General features: G+C 35.4%; 1 protein-coding gene and 1 pseudogene across 9 annotated transcripts in view; both read right to left on the minus strand.

The window, feature by feature from the left end:
• The window catches only part of ZC3H13 (zinc finger CCCH-type containing 13), a 143,772-nt gene that overhangs the window by 89,238 nt on the left and 38,346 nt on the right, over positions 1 to 16,188 (minus strand). For all 9 annotated transcript variants that reach the window (XM_070409142.1, XM_070409141.1, XM_070409145.1 and 6 more), the window contains 3 exons: positions 11,673 to 11,812; positions 9,905 to 10,065; positions 1,962 to 2,159 (listed from right to left, as the gene is read on the minus strand). In XM_070409142.1, the coding sequence (XP_070265243.1) occupies positions 1,962 to 2,159; positions 9,905 to 10,065; positions 11,673 to 11,812 (499 nt within the window). The remainder of the gene's footprint in view (positions 1 to 1,961; positions 2,160 to 9,904; positions 10,066 to 11,672; positions 11,813 to 16,188) is intronic.
• Positions 12,433 to 15,482, minus strand: LOC139005105 (cell division cycle protein 16 homolog pseudogene; annotated as a pseudogene).

The raw sequence follows: 16,188 nt of genomic DNA on the forward strand, positions 1-16,188 counted from the left end.
ACAAGTGCTGGAGAGGATGTGGAGAAAAAGGAACACTTGTGCACTGCTGGTGGGAATGCAGACTGGTGCAGCCACTATGGAAGACAGTATGGAGTTTCCTCAAAAAATTGGAAATGGAACTCCCATTTGACTCTGTGACCCCACTTCTAGGAATTTATCCCAAGAAACCAGAAACACCAATCAGAAAGGATATATGCACCCCGATGTTCAAAGCAGCACAATTCACCATAGCTAAGATCTGGAAACAGCCTAAGTGCCCAGCAGTAGATGAATGGATTAGAAAACTGTGGTACATCTACACGATGGAATACTATGCTGCTGTAAAAAAGAAGGAACTCTTACCATTTGCAACAGCATGGATGGAACTGGAGAGCATTATGCTAAGTGAAACAAGCCAGTCAATGAAGGAAAAATACCACATGATCTCACTCATTCATGGATAATAAAGACCATTACAAACTTTTGAACAATAATAGATACAGAGGCAGAGCTGCCTCAAACTGATTGTCAAACTGCAGTGGGAAGACCAGGGAGGGTTGGGGGACAGGAGGGAGGGGAGTAAGAGGTCAACCGAAGGACTTGTATGCATCCATATAAGCATAACTAATGGATATAAGACACTGGGGGGTAAGGGAGGGCAGGGGTTTGTCAAGTGGGGGGGCGAAAAACGATACTTATGTAATATCCTTTGTAATACTTTTAGCAAAAAAAAAAAAAAGAGTATATTTATTGAGCACTGCTCATATTTTTAAGCTTTATCTCATTTAATTCTCACCTCAACCCTATGAGGCAGTATCATGCATATTTTACAGTGAAATAAATAGAGGCTCTGAGAAAACAAATACCTTACTCAGGGTCTCACATCAAGTAATTGGCAGAGCCAAGATACTAGTTCCTGTTTGTACAAATTGAAGGGTTGTGCATTTTCTATTACACTGTAACTCAAAAAGAAAAGAGACTAAGAGGTCTCTAGAGTTATATATTTTCTTGAGGAAATATTAGTTTCATGAAAGAATTTGAAAATGAATTTAAAATATTAATAAGGATAAAACATCCCTATTCAATCTGTAAACATTTCATAAATCTTGTGAACCAGAAGATCAACATACTAAACCCATATTCATAATAGCACTATTCATAATAGCCGGGAGACAGAAGCGATCCATATGTCCATCGAGAGATGAATGGATAAACAAATTTGGTATATACGACAATGAAATATCACTCAGCTTAAAAAAGGAAGGCAATCCTGTCACACACTTCAACATGGATGAATTCCTAAGACATTATGCTAAGCCAGTCACAAAAAGACAAAATTATTCCATTTATATGAAGTTTCTAACGCGGTTAGATTAATAGAAATAGAAAGCAGAATAGTGATTACTAGGGACTGAGAAGTTGGGAGCAAGGGGAGAGGGAAAGGGAGTTTTTTAATGGGTCTAGAGTAGCGGTTCTCAACCTGTGGGTCGCGACCCCTTGGGGTCGAACGACCCTTTCACAGTGGTTGCCTAAGACCATCATGCGTATCAGATATTTACATTACGATTCATAACAGTAGCAACATTACAGTTATGAAGTAGCAATGAAAATAATTATGGTTGGGTCACAACATGAGGAACTGTATTTAAAGGGCCAGAAGGTTGGGAACCACTGGTCTAGAGTTTCAGATTTGCAAGATGAAAAAGTTCTGGAGATGTGTTTCATGACAATGTGAATATAGTTAACACTACTGAACTGAACACTTAAAAATGAAGATAGGAAATTGTTTTTTTTAATCACAATAAAAACATTTTAAGTTAATATTTACTGAATTATCCATAACTAAATATGGGAATTATTAAGTATACATAAACAGTTTAATACCACTAAAAAATCCATTACAGTAATGCCTAAGAGCTCCTGAATAAGTATTTTAGATTCTACAAAAAGTAAGACTGTCAACAATTCAGAATCCTCCTTACCTGGGCTTGTCTCTTTTTTCTCTTTGTCTTTCAAAATCCCGTCCTCTGTCCTTTCCATCTCTTGGTTTTTCTTCTATCCTATCTTTTACTTTATACTTTTCTTTATATTTTTTTCCCAGAGCAATATCTTCCTGTAAAGGAGGGGGTGGACTAGGAGTACGAGGTCCTTTCTTTTTACTTTGGTTGGTTTTTGAGTTCCTGAAGATAACACAAAGTTATCATTAGAGATCCAAATACTTTTAGAAGGTCTAACGGATTTTTTTTTTCATTTTAACAAAGCACATTTTAAAAATGGTGGCATTCCTTTCAATAAATTGCCTTTGAATATTTTTTATACAGGTAATCAATATCTAGAAAAAACCCCAGAAATGAGCAAAGAAATAATTTACTTGTTATTTATATCATTAATAATACTTATTAAATAATTTACAGGGTAGGTGTCTAAGACAGAGGTAGAGTAGGAAGAGATTCAGGAAAAGATAAAATGTAAAATAAAACAGTTGCATGAACTGGAGGTTGTTTTTTTAAGCTTATATAGAAAAGTAGATGAAGAAAGTAAAAATCACCTATAGTTCTATCACCCAAGGATAACGATTGTTAAAACCTTGGATATATGTTCACACTAATCCATGTCTCTTTACCTCCTTCCCCTGCCACACACAACCCTAATTTTTCTACTAAATTTGTATATTTAGTACAAAAAGTTTTTTTTTGTACTAAATATAACATGGGTATCTTTCTATAACAAAATGTAGATTTAGATAATTATTACTATTTTTTAAAATATATTTTATCGATTTTTTTACAGAGAGGAAGGGAGAGGGATAGAGAGTTAGAAACATCGATGAGAGAGAAACATCGACCAGCTGCCTCCTGCACACCTCCTACTGGGGATGTGCCCACAACCAAGGTACATGCCCTTGACCGGAATCGAACCTGGGACCTTTCAGTCCGCAGGCTGACACTCTATCCACTGAGCCAAACCGGTTTGGCGATTTAGATAATTATTATTATAGATTGTACAGAACCTCCTTGTATACATATATTTTATAACTTCTTTTAAAAATTACATGTTGATAGCTTTTAAATGGCTTCTATGTTTTTATCATTACAAAGAACACACAATTACATAAACTACAAATGAAATCTTAAGCACTGTTAGTAAACATTTAAATCTTTGAGTCTTATTTTAAAAAATCTTTTTACAACATTTAAATTATAAAGATAGTCCTCTAACATTCTGGAATTTTGTCTTTCATATTTAATCTACCTAGAATTAATTTGGGGGTATAGTTTATCATCTTTCATTTGTCACTTTAAGTAATTTTATCCAAGTGGTATAACTTTGAGCCTTTATATACCCCAAATTATCTGTCTATGTTATACTTGAACAACAATTTGACTGAATGCAGCATTTTGGTGTCACTATTCTTTTCCCTCAGAACTCTGTAAATACTTTCACAATATCTTCTAGTGTTTAGTAATGTAGATAAAAAGTCCAAAGAGAGTGCTTTTTTTTTTTTTTTCTATGAAGTTTACTTGGTTTTTCTGCTGGGATGCATATATTATTCCTTAGACATTAAAAATTTCCCCAAAATGCCATGGCTGGTGTGGCTAAGCTGGTTGGAGCAACATCCCATATGACTAAAGGTGGTGGGTATGATTCCAGGTCAGGGCACATACCCATGTTGTGGGTTCAATCCCTGGTTGGGGAGTACGTGGGAGGCAACCAATCAATGTTTCTCACATCGATGTCTCTCTCTAAAAACAAAAAATATTTTTTTAAATTCTCAAGATAAATTTTCTTTTTTCTTTTTTAAAAAGCTTTTTCCAGTACTCAGTGAGCTATTTTCATCTGAAACCTTGTCTTCAAATCAATTTCTTCTACTTTATTTCATCAGTTTGCTATATGACTCAAGTATCTCTGGTTTTTTATTATAATCTCCTGGAACTCTCTTCCATTTCTTATTTTTCTGTTATTTCCATCTCTCCTCTGCTTTCCTATAATCTAAATATGTCCTCAAATTTGGTAATTTTTCTTTTAAGCCACACTCATTCTCCTATTCTAAACTTGGCAATCTCATGATTGCGCTATTTTCAGTTTAAAAATTGTTTTTCTTCCAAAATATATTTGTTCACAGATTGTTCATATTTTCATCAAATGCTCTTACATGTCAATGCAATATCCTCTCAAACTGTACTAAAATTATAAATAATTATTTAAATTTGTTCCCATTTACTGTAACGAGTGTTCAGTCTGGTACTGAGTTTTTAATTAGCCTTTTCTTTTCATACATCTGGCAAGTTTTCACTAGCTACTCATTTCACTATCTAATGATTTTTATAAATGACGAGCTGAGCCTGAATCCTAAAACTTACTTCCTGTGACCTTGAGTTCTCTAATCCAAAGATTCCTTAGCTATAAAAAGATAATGTACAGTAACTTCCTCAAAATGTTGATAAAATTTTAAAAAGAAAACACTATAAAAGCAATTGATTTATGGTGACCATTCAGAAAATTTAGTTCTCTTACTCCTTTATCCCTAATTCTTATTATCATAGATAGGGCTAACCACCTAGCAAGTCAGAAATAACCAAATCTCTTTTTCAACTTTGTCTTCTGCCAAGATCCAGATGACTAAAATATTTTATGTATTTAACAGATCAGTGATAAATGTCTGCATTTCTAAATATTTCCCCTTTTAAAAAACAAAAAGTAGCCCGAACCAGTTTGGCTCAGTGGATAGAGCATCGGCCTGCGGACTCAAGGGTCCTGGGTTCGATTCCGGTCAAGGGCATGTACCTTGATTGCAGGCACATCCCCAGTGGGGAGTGTGCAGGAGGCGGCTGATCGATGTTTCTCTCTCATTGATATTTCTAGCTCTCTATTTCTCTCCCTTCCTCTCTGTAAAAAATCAATAAAATACATTTAAAAAAAAGTATTTTGAAGATAAAATACAGGAATTCTTATTACAAACTGTATTTTAACATTACTAAACTTCCGTCCTGGGCACAATGTTTAATCACACTGTACAGACTTTTTTGAAATCAGGTATGGCCATATGACCAACTTCTGGCCAAAAGAATGTAAGGGGAAGTGATGTATACTATTTCCTGGCCTAACTAATGAAAGAATCTCATGCTCCAGTCAGTAGGAAACTATATAGTTAAATAAATGTAATAATCCAATTAATTTTTTCTTTACACATTCCATTTTTTGGTGTCCTCAAAAACCTAACAAAGTGGAGTCACAATCAGAAAGAGCCTAGGTTACTGAATCTCCATGCATAGGAGAGCCACCTGTCAATCAGAAATACCCACTTTTACTTCACTTGAGTGAGAAATAAACTTCTGTGTGTTAAACTCACATTTTGAGATTAAATTATTATAACAACTAGGCCCTGGCTGGTGTTTGTCGGTGGTTAGAACATTGGCTTGTGCACCGAAGGGTCTCAGGTTTGATTCCTGGGTTGCAGGTCTGATCCCGAGCCCCAATTGGGGTGTGTACAGGAGGCAACCAACCTATGTGTCTCACATAGATGTTTCTCTCTCCCTACCCCTCCTCTTCCCTTCCTTCCACTCTCTCTCTTAAAAAAAAGGACAAAAAAATCAAAATATCCTCAGGTGAGGATTAGTAACAAAACACACACACACACAAACAAACAAACAAACACACACCTATTAAAGCAACCAGGATTATGCCAATATACTCACTAAAGTACAGAATTTCTTCACATTACTATAAAAAGTGTATGTGGTTGGAAAATATGCTTATGTTATAGGTATAGGGTTTTCAAGTGCCTTCCAATTGAATGGGCTAAATTGGTTTTGAATGTTTTGAAGTAAAGAAGATCTTTCAACATTTTTAAAGTCAATTGATTATTCTTTAGTGGCACAGAGCCCACTTCCTATTTGTGGCATACAGCTCAATTAAATACTTCTATCATTTTTAGATCCTTTTTCTCTCTCTTTCCCAAACTACTTCTTTTAAAGAGCATTTGACATACTTCATATATCTTTGTACAAAGAGCTATAAAAAAAATTTACTTAATAAAAACTAAGAAAAAATGTAGATCAAGCATGTCAAACTCAAAGGCTAGCACAGGCCAAATAAACAAGGTTTAAGTTTATGTGGGCCGCAAAAAAACCAAAGCTTCAATTTTCACAGAAAGAATAGGTTTTTTTCAATAGAGATATGGTGAATACAAAGGGCTGAAATAAATGAGTAATCATTAACATAAAATAATAGAACATTTTAATAAAAATTAATAATTTTCTTGAACATTAACTTACCAGACACTGAATAACTAACTGCACAAATTAATAAGCGTAACGGAAATAAACCTATTTTTTTTTTGTTCTCTGAAAGTGAAATATTTTCTGTTGCGCACACCAAATGTCAGTCCAAGATTAATGACGTGGCAATCGGCTGCTAAAATATTTGCTGCTATGTTAGTGGAGAGAAATGGTAGGCCTGCGTGTAAGGGAAATCCAACATGATTATAGTAATCAGTCATTAGCCCTAACCGGTTTGGCTCAGTGGATAGAGCATCGGCCTGTGGAATAAAAGGTCCCAGGTTTGATTCCGGTCAAGGGCATGTACCTTGGTTGTGGGCACATTCCCAGTAGGAGGTGTGCAGGAGGCAGCTGATCAATGTTTCTCTCTCATCGATGTTTCTAACTATCTCTCTCCCTTCCTCTCTGTAAAAAATCAATAAAATATATTTTTAAAAAATAATCAGTCATTAGTGAACGTTATAGTTTGTTATTAATAATTATGTATAACAGGATATTGTAAAAATTAAGTTATTAAATTTTTATTAAAACATTTCTTAGATACCATTATTATGGCTGGGCCGCAAAAATATTCATTGTGAGCCACATGTGGCCCACGGGCTGTGGGTTTGACATGCTTGATATAGATGGCAAAAACAGATAATGCATTTGCTGATTCTAAGCCACTCTATATCTCACATATCAACATAAAGTTTACTATCAGGCTATATCTCACAATGAAAGTAAAGAAGCCCTAACCGGTTTGGCTCAGTGGATAGAGTGTCGGCCTTTGGACTGAAGGGTCCCGGGTTCGATTCCCGTCAAGGGCATGTACCTTGGTTGCAGGCACATCCCTAGTAGGGGGTGTGCAGGAGGCAGCTGATTGATGTTTCTCTCACCAATGTTTCCAACTCTCTATCCCTCTCCCTTCCTCTCTGTAAAAAATCAATAAAACATATTTAAAAAAAAAAAAAAGTAAGTAAAAGAAAACTGTCAGCCCTGACTGGTTTGGCTCAGTGGATAGAGCGTCGGCCTGCAGACTGAAAGGTCCCAGGTTCGATTCTAGTCAAGGGCATGTACCTTGGTTGCGGGCACATCCCCAGTAGGAGGTGTGCAGGAGGCAGCTGATCGATGTTTCTCTCTCATCGATGTTTCTAACTCTCTGTCCCTCTCCTTTCCTCTCTGTAAAAAATCAATAAAAATTAAAAAAAAAAAAAGAAAGAAAACTGCCAGCTCTCGGGGAGAATGGTCAGTTTTAATTTGTAATTATCTCTGCCTCCCCAATTTGATAACCATGTAAAACTAAGACCCAGGAGTTTGTTTACCAGATTGTCACCTCAGTTGACTTATTGGCATTGGTTGCAACATTCCACTGAATTTTAACTGAAATTCTAATCCTTACTTGATGCTTAGTAAGTCTTCAAACAGTTTATAGTATGATCAAGAAATGAAACTGAAAGTTGAGCTAACACACTCTAGGTAAGGTAAACTGCATAGCTAAAGAAATGGTATGTGCAATGCAATGTTTTCTTTGAACCTATAATGTACTGCTTTCCAGATCCTTCTGCTTCTATTATTAAATTAATGGTGCATCTTAGAGTCAATACCATTGTAGAATACAGGAAATATCATAGTTAAATCAATAAGTAATTATTCATACTAAATACTCATCACAAGATAAGTGAGCTACTAAAAAGCAGTAAGAGAAGACTACATGAAAAAGAATAGGATAAAACTAACTGCTCATCTAAACAGTTATGATTTCTATGAATAGATTAAATTTCAAAGATTCTATTTTCTCGCATCAAAGATTGTATAAATAGAAAAAAGAAAGAAAATAAAAAGAATATTTCTGGTATGCTGTTTTTTTGGGGGGGGAGGGGGAAATGAATGGAATTGAGAAAAAGTTAATAATTGGTTAGCCAAGTGGATATACAGCAAGTAGGGGTAAATCACATCACTCTATGTTTAACCTCTCCCATATCCCTTGCCATATTTACTCAATCCCAGGAGCAAAGGAAAGGATCAAGTCAACTCTACAAAGTGCCTTATTAAAATGCAAAACTCTATGCAAACTAGGTGTTTTGAGAAGCTAGAACAATGAACCATCAAGATCCCAATCTAGCCTGGCCAGTGTGGCTCAGTGGTTGAGCATTGACCATGAATCTGGAGGTCAGCGCACATGCCTGAGTTGCAGGCTCGGTCTCCAGAAAGGGGCATACAGGAGGCAGCCAATCAGTGTTTCTCTTTCACACTGATGTTTCTCCCTCTCCCTCTCTCTCTCTCCAAAATCAATAAAAATATATTTTAAAAAAAATCCCAATCTACAAGGCCTTAAATTTAATAGAAGTTGTAAAACATGTATGCCACAGCTACAATATAATACAAACAATAATTAATATTAAGAGGGGGATATAAGTAAAATTTAATAAACACAAAGGGAATACAAATTATGTTCAGTAAGGAAAAATGGGAAAACTTAGCAGAAAGATAAAAATTGGGTTAGACATCGAAGGATTAAAGATGGAAGACTGTAGATAGATGTTTGGATAAAAATATGGCAATACTGAAATATCAAAGTAAAATGTTATTTTAAAAAACCTGAATTTCACTAAAGAGAATGGAAACCACTGAGTTTTTCAATGGTATAATAAACTAACTGGAATTGTTCTCAAGATTTCTCTTACAACATTTGTAAAATAAATGGGTTGGGGTATGTGATTCTTTATATGTGTGGAGAGAATAGACACTAGATAAAGTTGATATAATTAGAAAGATGATATAATAATCTAGGCAAAAAGTAACTAGAATCTAAAATAGGGTTAGAGCCTCTAGAAACTAAAAGGAAGGAGTAAAATATGAGTTTCATTATGGGTTCAGATAGAGAGGGTTTCCAACTGGTCAAAAGTTGGGAAGAGATTTTTATTTAGTGTTTTCCTTAAACAAAATCAGTGTATGTACTTTAATTAAAATTTAAATAGTACAGCATGTCTTATGCCTTATTCTCAGTCCTGAAATGTAATAATATTCAATCATTTCTCTTTTTATTTCTTCAACTGGCTACTACAATAAAACTAATAATTCCTGCTACATATATACTGTAAAGAATTTAATCTCTTGATCATGTACCCAAGAAGGCAAAAATTAAGTTCATTATGTATCATTTCTAATAGGTAAAAACTAGAAACAACTTAAATGTTCAACAAGGTAGATTAATATATAGTATAAATACTAAAAAAACCTAAAGCTACATATGTCAATACATATAAATGTAAAAAAAATGTTAAGCGAAAAAGTTATGTATCTGTATTAACATTAAACTGATGAAAATACTATATATTGCAAAATAATACATACTATAAAAGTACAAAGACATACACAAGTATCATAAAAACAAAATTCAAGAGAGGAAAAACAGGAAATGTGTCTGTTATGTTTCATTTCTTAAAAATTAAAAGTTCTGAAGCATATGTAGATGTGACAGACATCTGTTTTATTGTTCTCTATTAACTTTTTTGAATTGAAACATTTTACACTTGTTTAAAACAAAAAAGCTTACATTAAATACTGAACTTTTGTAAAAGTACCCTTCTGTAATCTACTAATTCCTTAGAGTATAATTTCAGAAAAAGCTATTTCTTTCCAGCACTATTTATCACCCTACTAACCTTTGTTGGTCCAACAAGGGAGAGGAAACTGCAGTTGTCTTCCTGTCCTTCTTGCTAGTTGAAGATGATGACTTAGGGCTTGATTTTCGCTTTGGAGATTTGCTAGACTTTCTTAGAGAAGGTGATGGAGATAACTTTGATCTAACCACTTCTGGTGAAACCTTTCAAAAAATTCAGTAAGTCAATTCAGAAACTCCTCCAGTCATGGTAATAATAATCAGGCAGTAAAGCATGGATTTTTAAACCATGCCAAAATTTAGATGAAATATTAAGTGTTATTATAATAGCCATGTATTGATAGTAGTCAGACTCATGAAACTGCTTTTATTTTTATAGATCATTTTTTTTCTTTATTGATTAAGGTAGTACAAATGTGTCCTTATCCCCCCATTGTCCCCACACACCCCCAGTCCTGCCCTCACCCTCAACCCCTGTTGTCTGCATCCATTACTTATTCTTATATGCATGCATACAAGTCCTTTGGTTGATCTCTCCCTCTTACCCCCACCCTCCCCTACCTTCCCTCTGAGGTTTGAGCATCTGATCGATGTTTCTCTGTCTCTAGATCTGTTTTTGTTCATCGGTTTATGTTGTTCATTATAATTCACAAATGAGTGAGATCATGTGATATTAACACAAAATGCTAATTAACTCCCCTAAATAACATTAATACCAATAAAACAAAATGAAGTTATGAAATTTCAAAATCTCCTTAAAAAATCACAAATTATATTCAAATAAATTATCTCTCTCTACTCTTTAGTAATGAAGCAATTATTCTAGAAACTAGTGGGCTGGTGCATGAAATTTGTGCACATTAAAAAAAAAAAAAAAGAATTAATTAGGGCAGCGGTTCTCAACCTGTGGGTCGCGACCCCTTTGGGGATCGAACGACCCTTTCATAGGGGTCGCCTAAGACCATCGGAAAACACATATATAATTACATATTGTTTTTGTGATTAATCACTATGCTTTATGTTCAATTTGTAACAATGATAATACATCCTGCATATCAGATATTTACATTACGACTCATAACAGTAGCAAAATTACAGTTATGAAGTAGCAACGAAAATAATTTTATGGTTGGGGGTCACCACAACATGAAGAACTGTATTAAAGAATCGCGGCATTAGGAAGGTTGAGAACCAATGAATTAGAGGAAATATTTTAATATTGCTATTTGCCCTTTCTCTATAATAGAAGTGTAAGAGATAAAAGAAAATTAATAAAATGTACATGAAAATCTCCCTCTGACCCCAGGACACAGAGTCAAGTCCCTGCCCACCCGCATGGGCATCGAAATCATGCGAGTCACAGACCCGGCTGGCCCCACCCCCGTCAAGCCCCACAGGGCAGGGGGCGCAGCCTCAGGTCCCCTGGTACAGCCTCAGGTCCCCTGGTATTACCTCAGGTCCCCTGGCCCTGGCGCGAGGGTGCGAGGACCATTTGTATATTAGCTCTTTATTATATAGGATAGCATGGGCCTAAACAACAGACATATATATATTCAAATCCCATTTTACATTAGCTGGTGACTCTGGGCACAGAACTTCAGTTTTGTTCACCTGTTTATTATCTATTTATCTAATAGAGTGATGTGAAGATTAAATGATTAACACATATGAAGTGACTGATATAGAGCAAGTTGACCAATATGTGTATCAATAGTCCAATACAATTTAAGATGTGCCAAGAGCTAATGAGTTCTCGATCAATATCCATGTTGATGTTAATTGACTAACATATATTTCAATAAATAGCATACCTCCTTTTTAATAATAATTTCTTCTCTCTTCTCCATGTTTTCTTGCTCTAGCTTCATTAATTCCCTCTGTATCTTCTGACGCTTCATTTCCAATGACAACTCATGAACGTAATCATAATTAATATCTCCATTGTCAGAATCTTTAAACAAAAAATCTCATTACTTTTCAGAAACTCTAATAATCTCTATAAAAAACTAGAGAATCTTTTCAAATAATTTTTATACAAAATAGTAGAGCCTTTATTAGATTAACATACTTCTAAAAGATAAATATACACGTTTCTATAAAGGATTAAAATCAATATGGCTGATTTATGAAAAGCCAAATATTTTTAAGGTTCCTGGATTTGCTGGAAGTAATTTTGGGTTGTTGGGAGTTGGAGTTTTGATTAAGAGATGGGATTTTTAAAAGATAAAATAAAGCACTCAATTATAAATTCCAAGCATTAAACATACCAAAGCCTTCAATATTACATGCTGCATATAAAATGAATCATTACCTCCTTAATTTTCTTAGACACATTAGTACTATAAAAAGGTTACATTAGGTGGGCAACACTGCTCCCATAGTTTTTTGTTGTTGTTTTTTATCAGTGGCACAATTGATCTATAACTAAATACAGTTAACTATTTTTAATACTAATGTGTACATGAGCTAATTTCTGAAGGATCTATAATATTTTCATTAAAAGTGATTTGAACTAGTTCCTTAGATTAGAACTGTACATCTTCTCAGTGGATCTGATACTATGACTCTATTTCCATTCATCTCTTCCAATGGAGGGGAGGTGGCGAGGAAGAAACTTGGTTAAGGAAAAGAAAAGTAAGAGTGGTGTGCAGAGCTATTTCATTATAATACATACATGTTTTCAAAGGCTATTGGCACTGCCACCCAACATCTCATTCTCATTTGCTACAAATGCCAAGAAGCCTGGAGATGGGAATTTTACTGACTTCTAACCTAACACATGACTAATTGGTCTTGATGGATTACAAACTAAGGTACCTTCTCAAACTGTCAGCACTTAAGATCACCATTTCTTAACCTGGAGTAAAGAAATAAAATGAACTAAAAAACAAAGATAAACTAGTTCTACTTGATTGCTTAAAGCACAAGAAAATGGACATCATTGTCATGTACAGATAAAATACATTAGAATGTCACCTATCCACTCATGGATGGGGACTGAGGGTAGCTTTTATATCTGTTATCTGTGTGATTAAACTTAATTATTCATGTTATATTGGAATATGATAACTTCTCAGTAAATATATAAACTAGACTAAAGCATGTTTGTCAGTCACAAAGCAATCATTAAGAGGCATATAAAATTTACTAGGTAAAATAATTAGAGATGGTGTATTAAATTAAAAATGGTTCTATCTAGTTACTATTTTATATCCCATTGACATAGATCAGTAAATAATAGGGCTGAAAGATATGGTTTGATTGTATTCTTTTTTTTTTTTTTTTTAGATGCTTTACCTTCTTTATTCCACTATGTATAACTATTTTGTAGGATCAGAAAATATCTGCTGTAAAGGTGTGCTATGCAGTCTCTTAAGGCTGGTCTCCGTTCCTAAAAGTAGAAATATGGTCTGGATTCATGTTAAGAAATGGGAAACTCTTAAGACATGACACGGATGTGAAGAACACTGACTGACCTACTCTATGCTAGGACAGAACAAAATCAGGACCCATTTGGAATCACGTACTGTGGTCTGACATAGATGTCTCTAGCATCATGTCACTTTTAATTATTTCAATTTCAAAGGTTTCTTCCAAAGAAGGTCTGGAATCTGGAGTTTTCCTTGAGGTTTCCAGTGGTGTAAGCCCTGTTTCTTCTGTAGTCTGTTTTTCTACTTCAAATTCCCTGAAATCCCACGGAGGTGAAATAATGTTTTTTAGTGTCTTCATTGTATGCACATCAAAGTCATAACATTTTAATTTGTCTTTAATGTCTGCTCCAATATAAGCTTCAGAATCACCAATGTACATTTCAATGCAATGACCAAGCATTGTAACAGAAAATGTATCATCTCCCCTAAGTCCAAGGGCTGTATGGAAATAGTCCACAGCATTTTCAAAGTTGCCCATCAGACTATGGATATACCCTATGGCAGAATAGGTGGATGCATTTTGCGGAATTAACACCAATTCCTGACAGTGATAATCCAGTGCCTCAGCATACTTTTTAAGTTTTCTGCAGACATGCCCCAAGTTGTTCAACAAAGGTTCCCATTTGTCAACAGTTATCTCATTCCCAATTGCTTTAATTTTTTGCAAAGCATTAAGAAACCATTTTTCTGCTGTTTTCCATTCTCCATTTTGGAATGCAACCATGCCAACTTCATGCATAACAAAAGGATCTTCTGGTGCAATGCTTAGAGCCTGGCCAAAGAATCTTTCAGCCAATTTTGAGTTACTGGTTAATCCATATTCTAATCCAATATAGAGCATTGGCAAATGACACCCTTTCATCAGCTGTGCTGCTGTGAAGTAAGCAGCCATTCCTTGATCATGTTCACTCTCAACTGCAAATGAATGTCCATATGCTATCCACGCAGGCCCATAGGTCTTCTCAAGTGTAGTAGCTTTACTGAGATATCTTCTGGCATGTTCATTCTTATGATCAACCATGAAATAATAGCATCCCATTGCAAACCAAGAAACAGGGTTGCTAGGATATAAATCCACCAATTTATGAGAAAGATAGAAAAGTTCATTTGCTTTATTCAGCTCCACAAGTGTCCCTATATGTACAGGTAAACAATTTGCATGGAAAGGATCTTTTTCCATTACTACAGAAGCTTGTAGCACATTTTAAAATCAGTTATAATAATGTCTTTCAGCTAAATATACTACCACATCCAGATTCTCTTGCAAACCATCTACAGACTCGGGGATGATAGTTTCACTCGGTTCATTATACTTCTTTAATTTGTTCTCAAGTAGAAAACGAAGCAATTCCTGTTCTTCAGTACAGAGCTTATTAAGAGGTAGTGATTCAAGAAGTTCTTTTTCTTCTTGGGCTGTCAACATGTGGTGTGATGTCAAAAGATCAAATGCTTCAAAACAATAGACATCGAGCTTCAAAGCTTCTTTATAGCTATAGGTAGCTAGGGTTCGGTTATCTAGAGCGTCATAGATTTTCCCTCGTAAAAGACAAATAGAACTCTTTATTGAGGACTGTGACATTTCCCAGTCATTGGGGGTGTCTTTCAAGCCACTGTCATCCTTTAAATACTTCTCAAATAATCGTTTGTTGATAGGCTCCTCTATATCAAGAATATCGACAGCCTGCTGATGCTCTTTCACATCTAATGACATCTAGCTGCAAGGTGGCGGCAAGATTCATACAATTTATCTAGTTTTCGTGACCGAAGTGCATGCGCCGCTCTATGATATTGTGCTGTCAGGTAAAGACACTGAGCCAACCAATAAATGTCCTGGGGTTCCTCATGAGAGAGTGAAGCTACTTTATCGGCCCAAAATAGAGCACTTTGATACTGTTGCTGGTCCAGGTACTGCCGGACGCGCTTCCGCAGCCGCTCCAGGTTCATGGCCGCGCTGCCGCTGCCAGGGTCCGGACGAGCGCCCTCCACCGCGCGCCTTCCTTCCCGCTGCCCGCTGAGCAGACCCGGAGCCCAGCCCCGCGCTGCGATCGCCCTAACCCCGGCTGAACTGACAGGACCCGTGCTGCAGCCGCCGAGGTCCTTCTGATTGTATTCTTAAGTTATTAATAGACAGATGAAATTCCATAACCAAATACTAAGGGTAAAACAAAGAGTATTGTCAATAATACTGTGCCCATCAAAAAGCTGCTGTGTGGAAATATCACCAACACAGAATACATGTAAGAACTGAGAAGTTGGCTTTCAGACTTCATTCCCCAACCACCCAACCAAGGAAGTAGGCCTGAACAGTTAAAACACATGTCAAAGACAATGTATGTACTACAGCTAATATAATTTGCCTAAAGGAAGTTGAGTCTTTAATCAGAAACTATTCTTATTTTATGTATATTTTTATAATCAAAAGAAAGATGCCTTCCTGGTCCATAAGAAATGGGCTACAAAGTAGGAATGTTATTTATTTTTTTACTTTAAAAACTTATTTTCCCATCACCATTTATCCCCTCTATGCCCTCTTCCAGCTCCACCACCCCCGCACAATCACCACACTGTTTGTTGTACATGTCCATGAGTTCTCTCTTTTTTCTTTTTTGTTCAATCCTATCATCAACCCCCAAACACTCCCTCCCACTGAGAGTGACTGCAAGTAACAGTCTCCTGACCAAAAAAGCAACAAAAGTTAAAACTTAGGACGAAACTAAAAAATGAGTCTGAAGCCATTTAATAAAAGTAGAAAATGGCTCATATATTACAGTTTATTAGTTTCAATTAACTCATACAGAAGATTCTGTCATCAGAAAAATATTAAATATAATTAAAATGGCATATTTAAGAAGGCAATTTTAAAAAATATATAACAAAAACACATGTAATACATAAG

The sequence above is a fragment of the Myotis yumanensis genome, unplaced genomic scaffold (genome assembly GCF_028538775.1).
Source record: "Myotis yumanensis isolate MYYU_CA2020_CCGP unplaced genomic scaffold, mMyoYum1.0.hap1 SCAF_3, whole genome shotgun sequence".
In the NCBI taxonomy this organism is placed as follows: Eukaryota; Metazoa; Chordata; class Mammalia; order Chiroptera; family Vespertilionidae; genus Myotis; species Myotis yumanensis.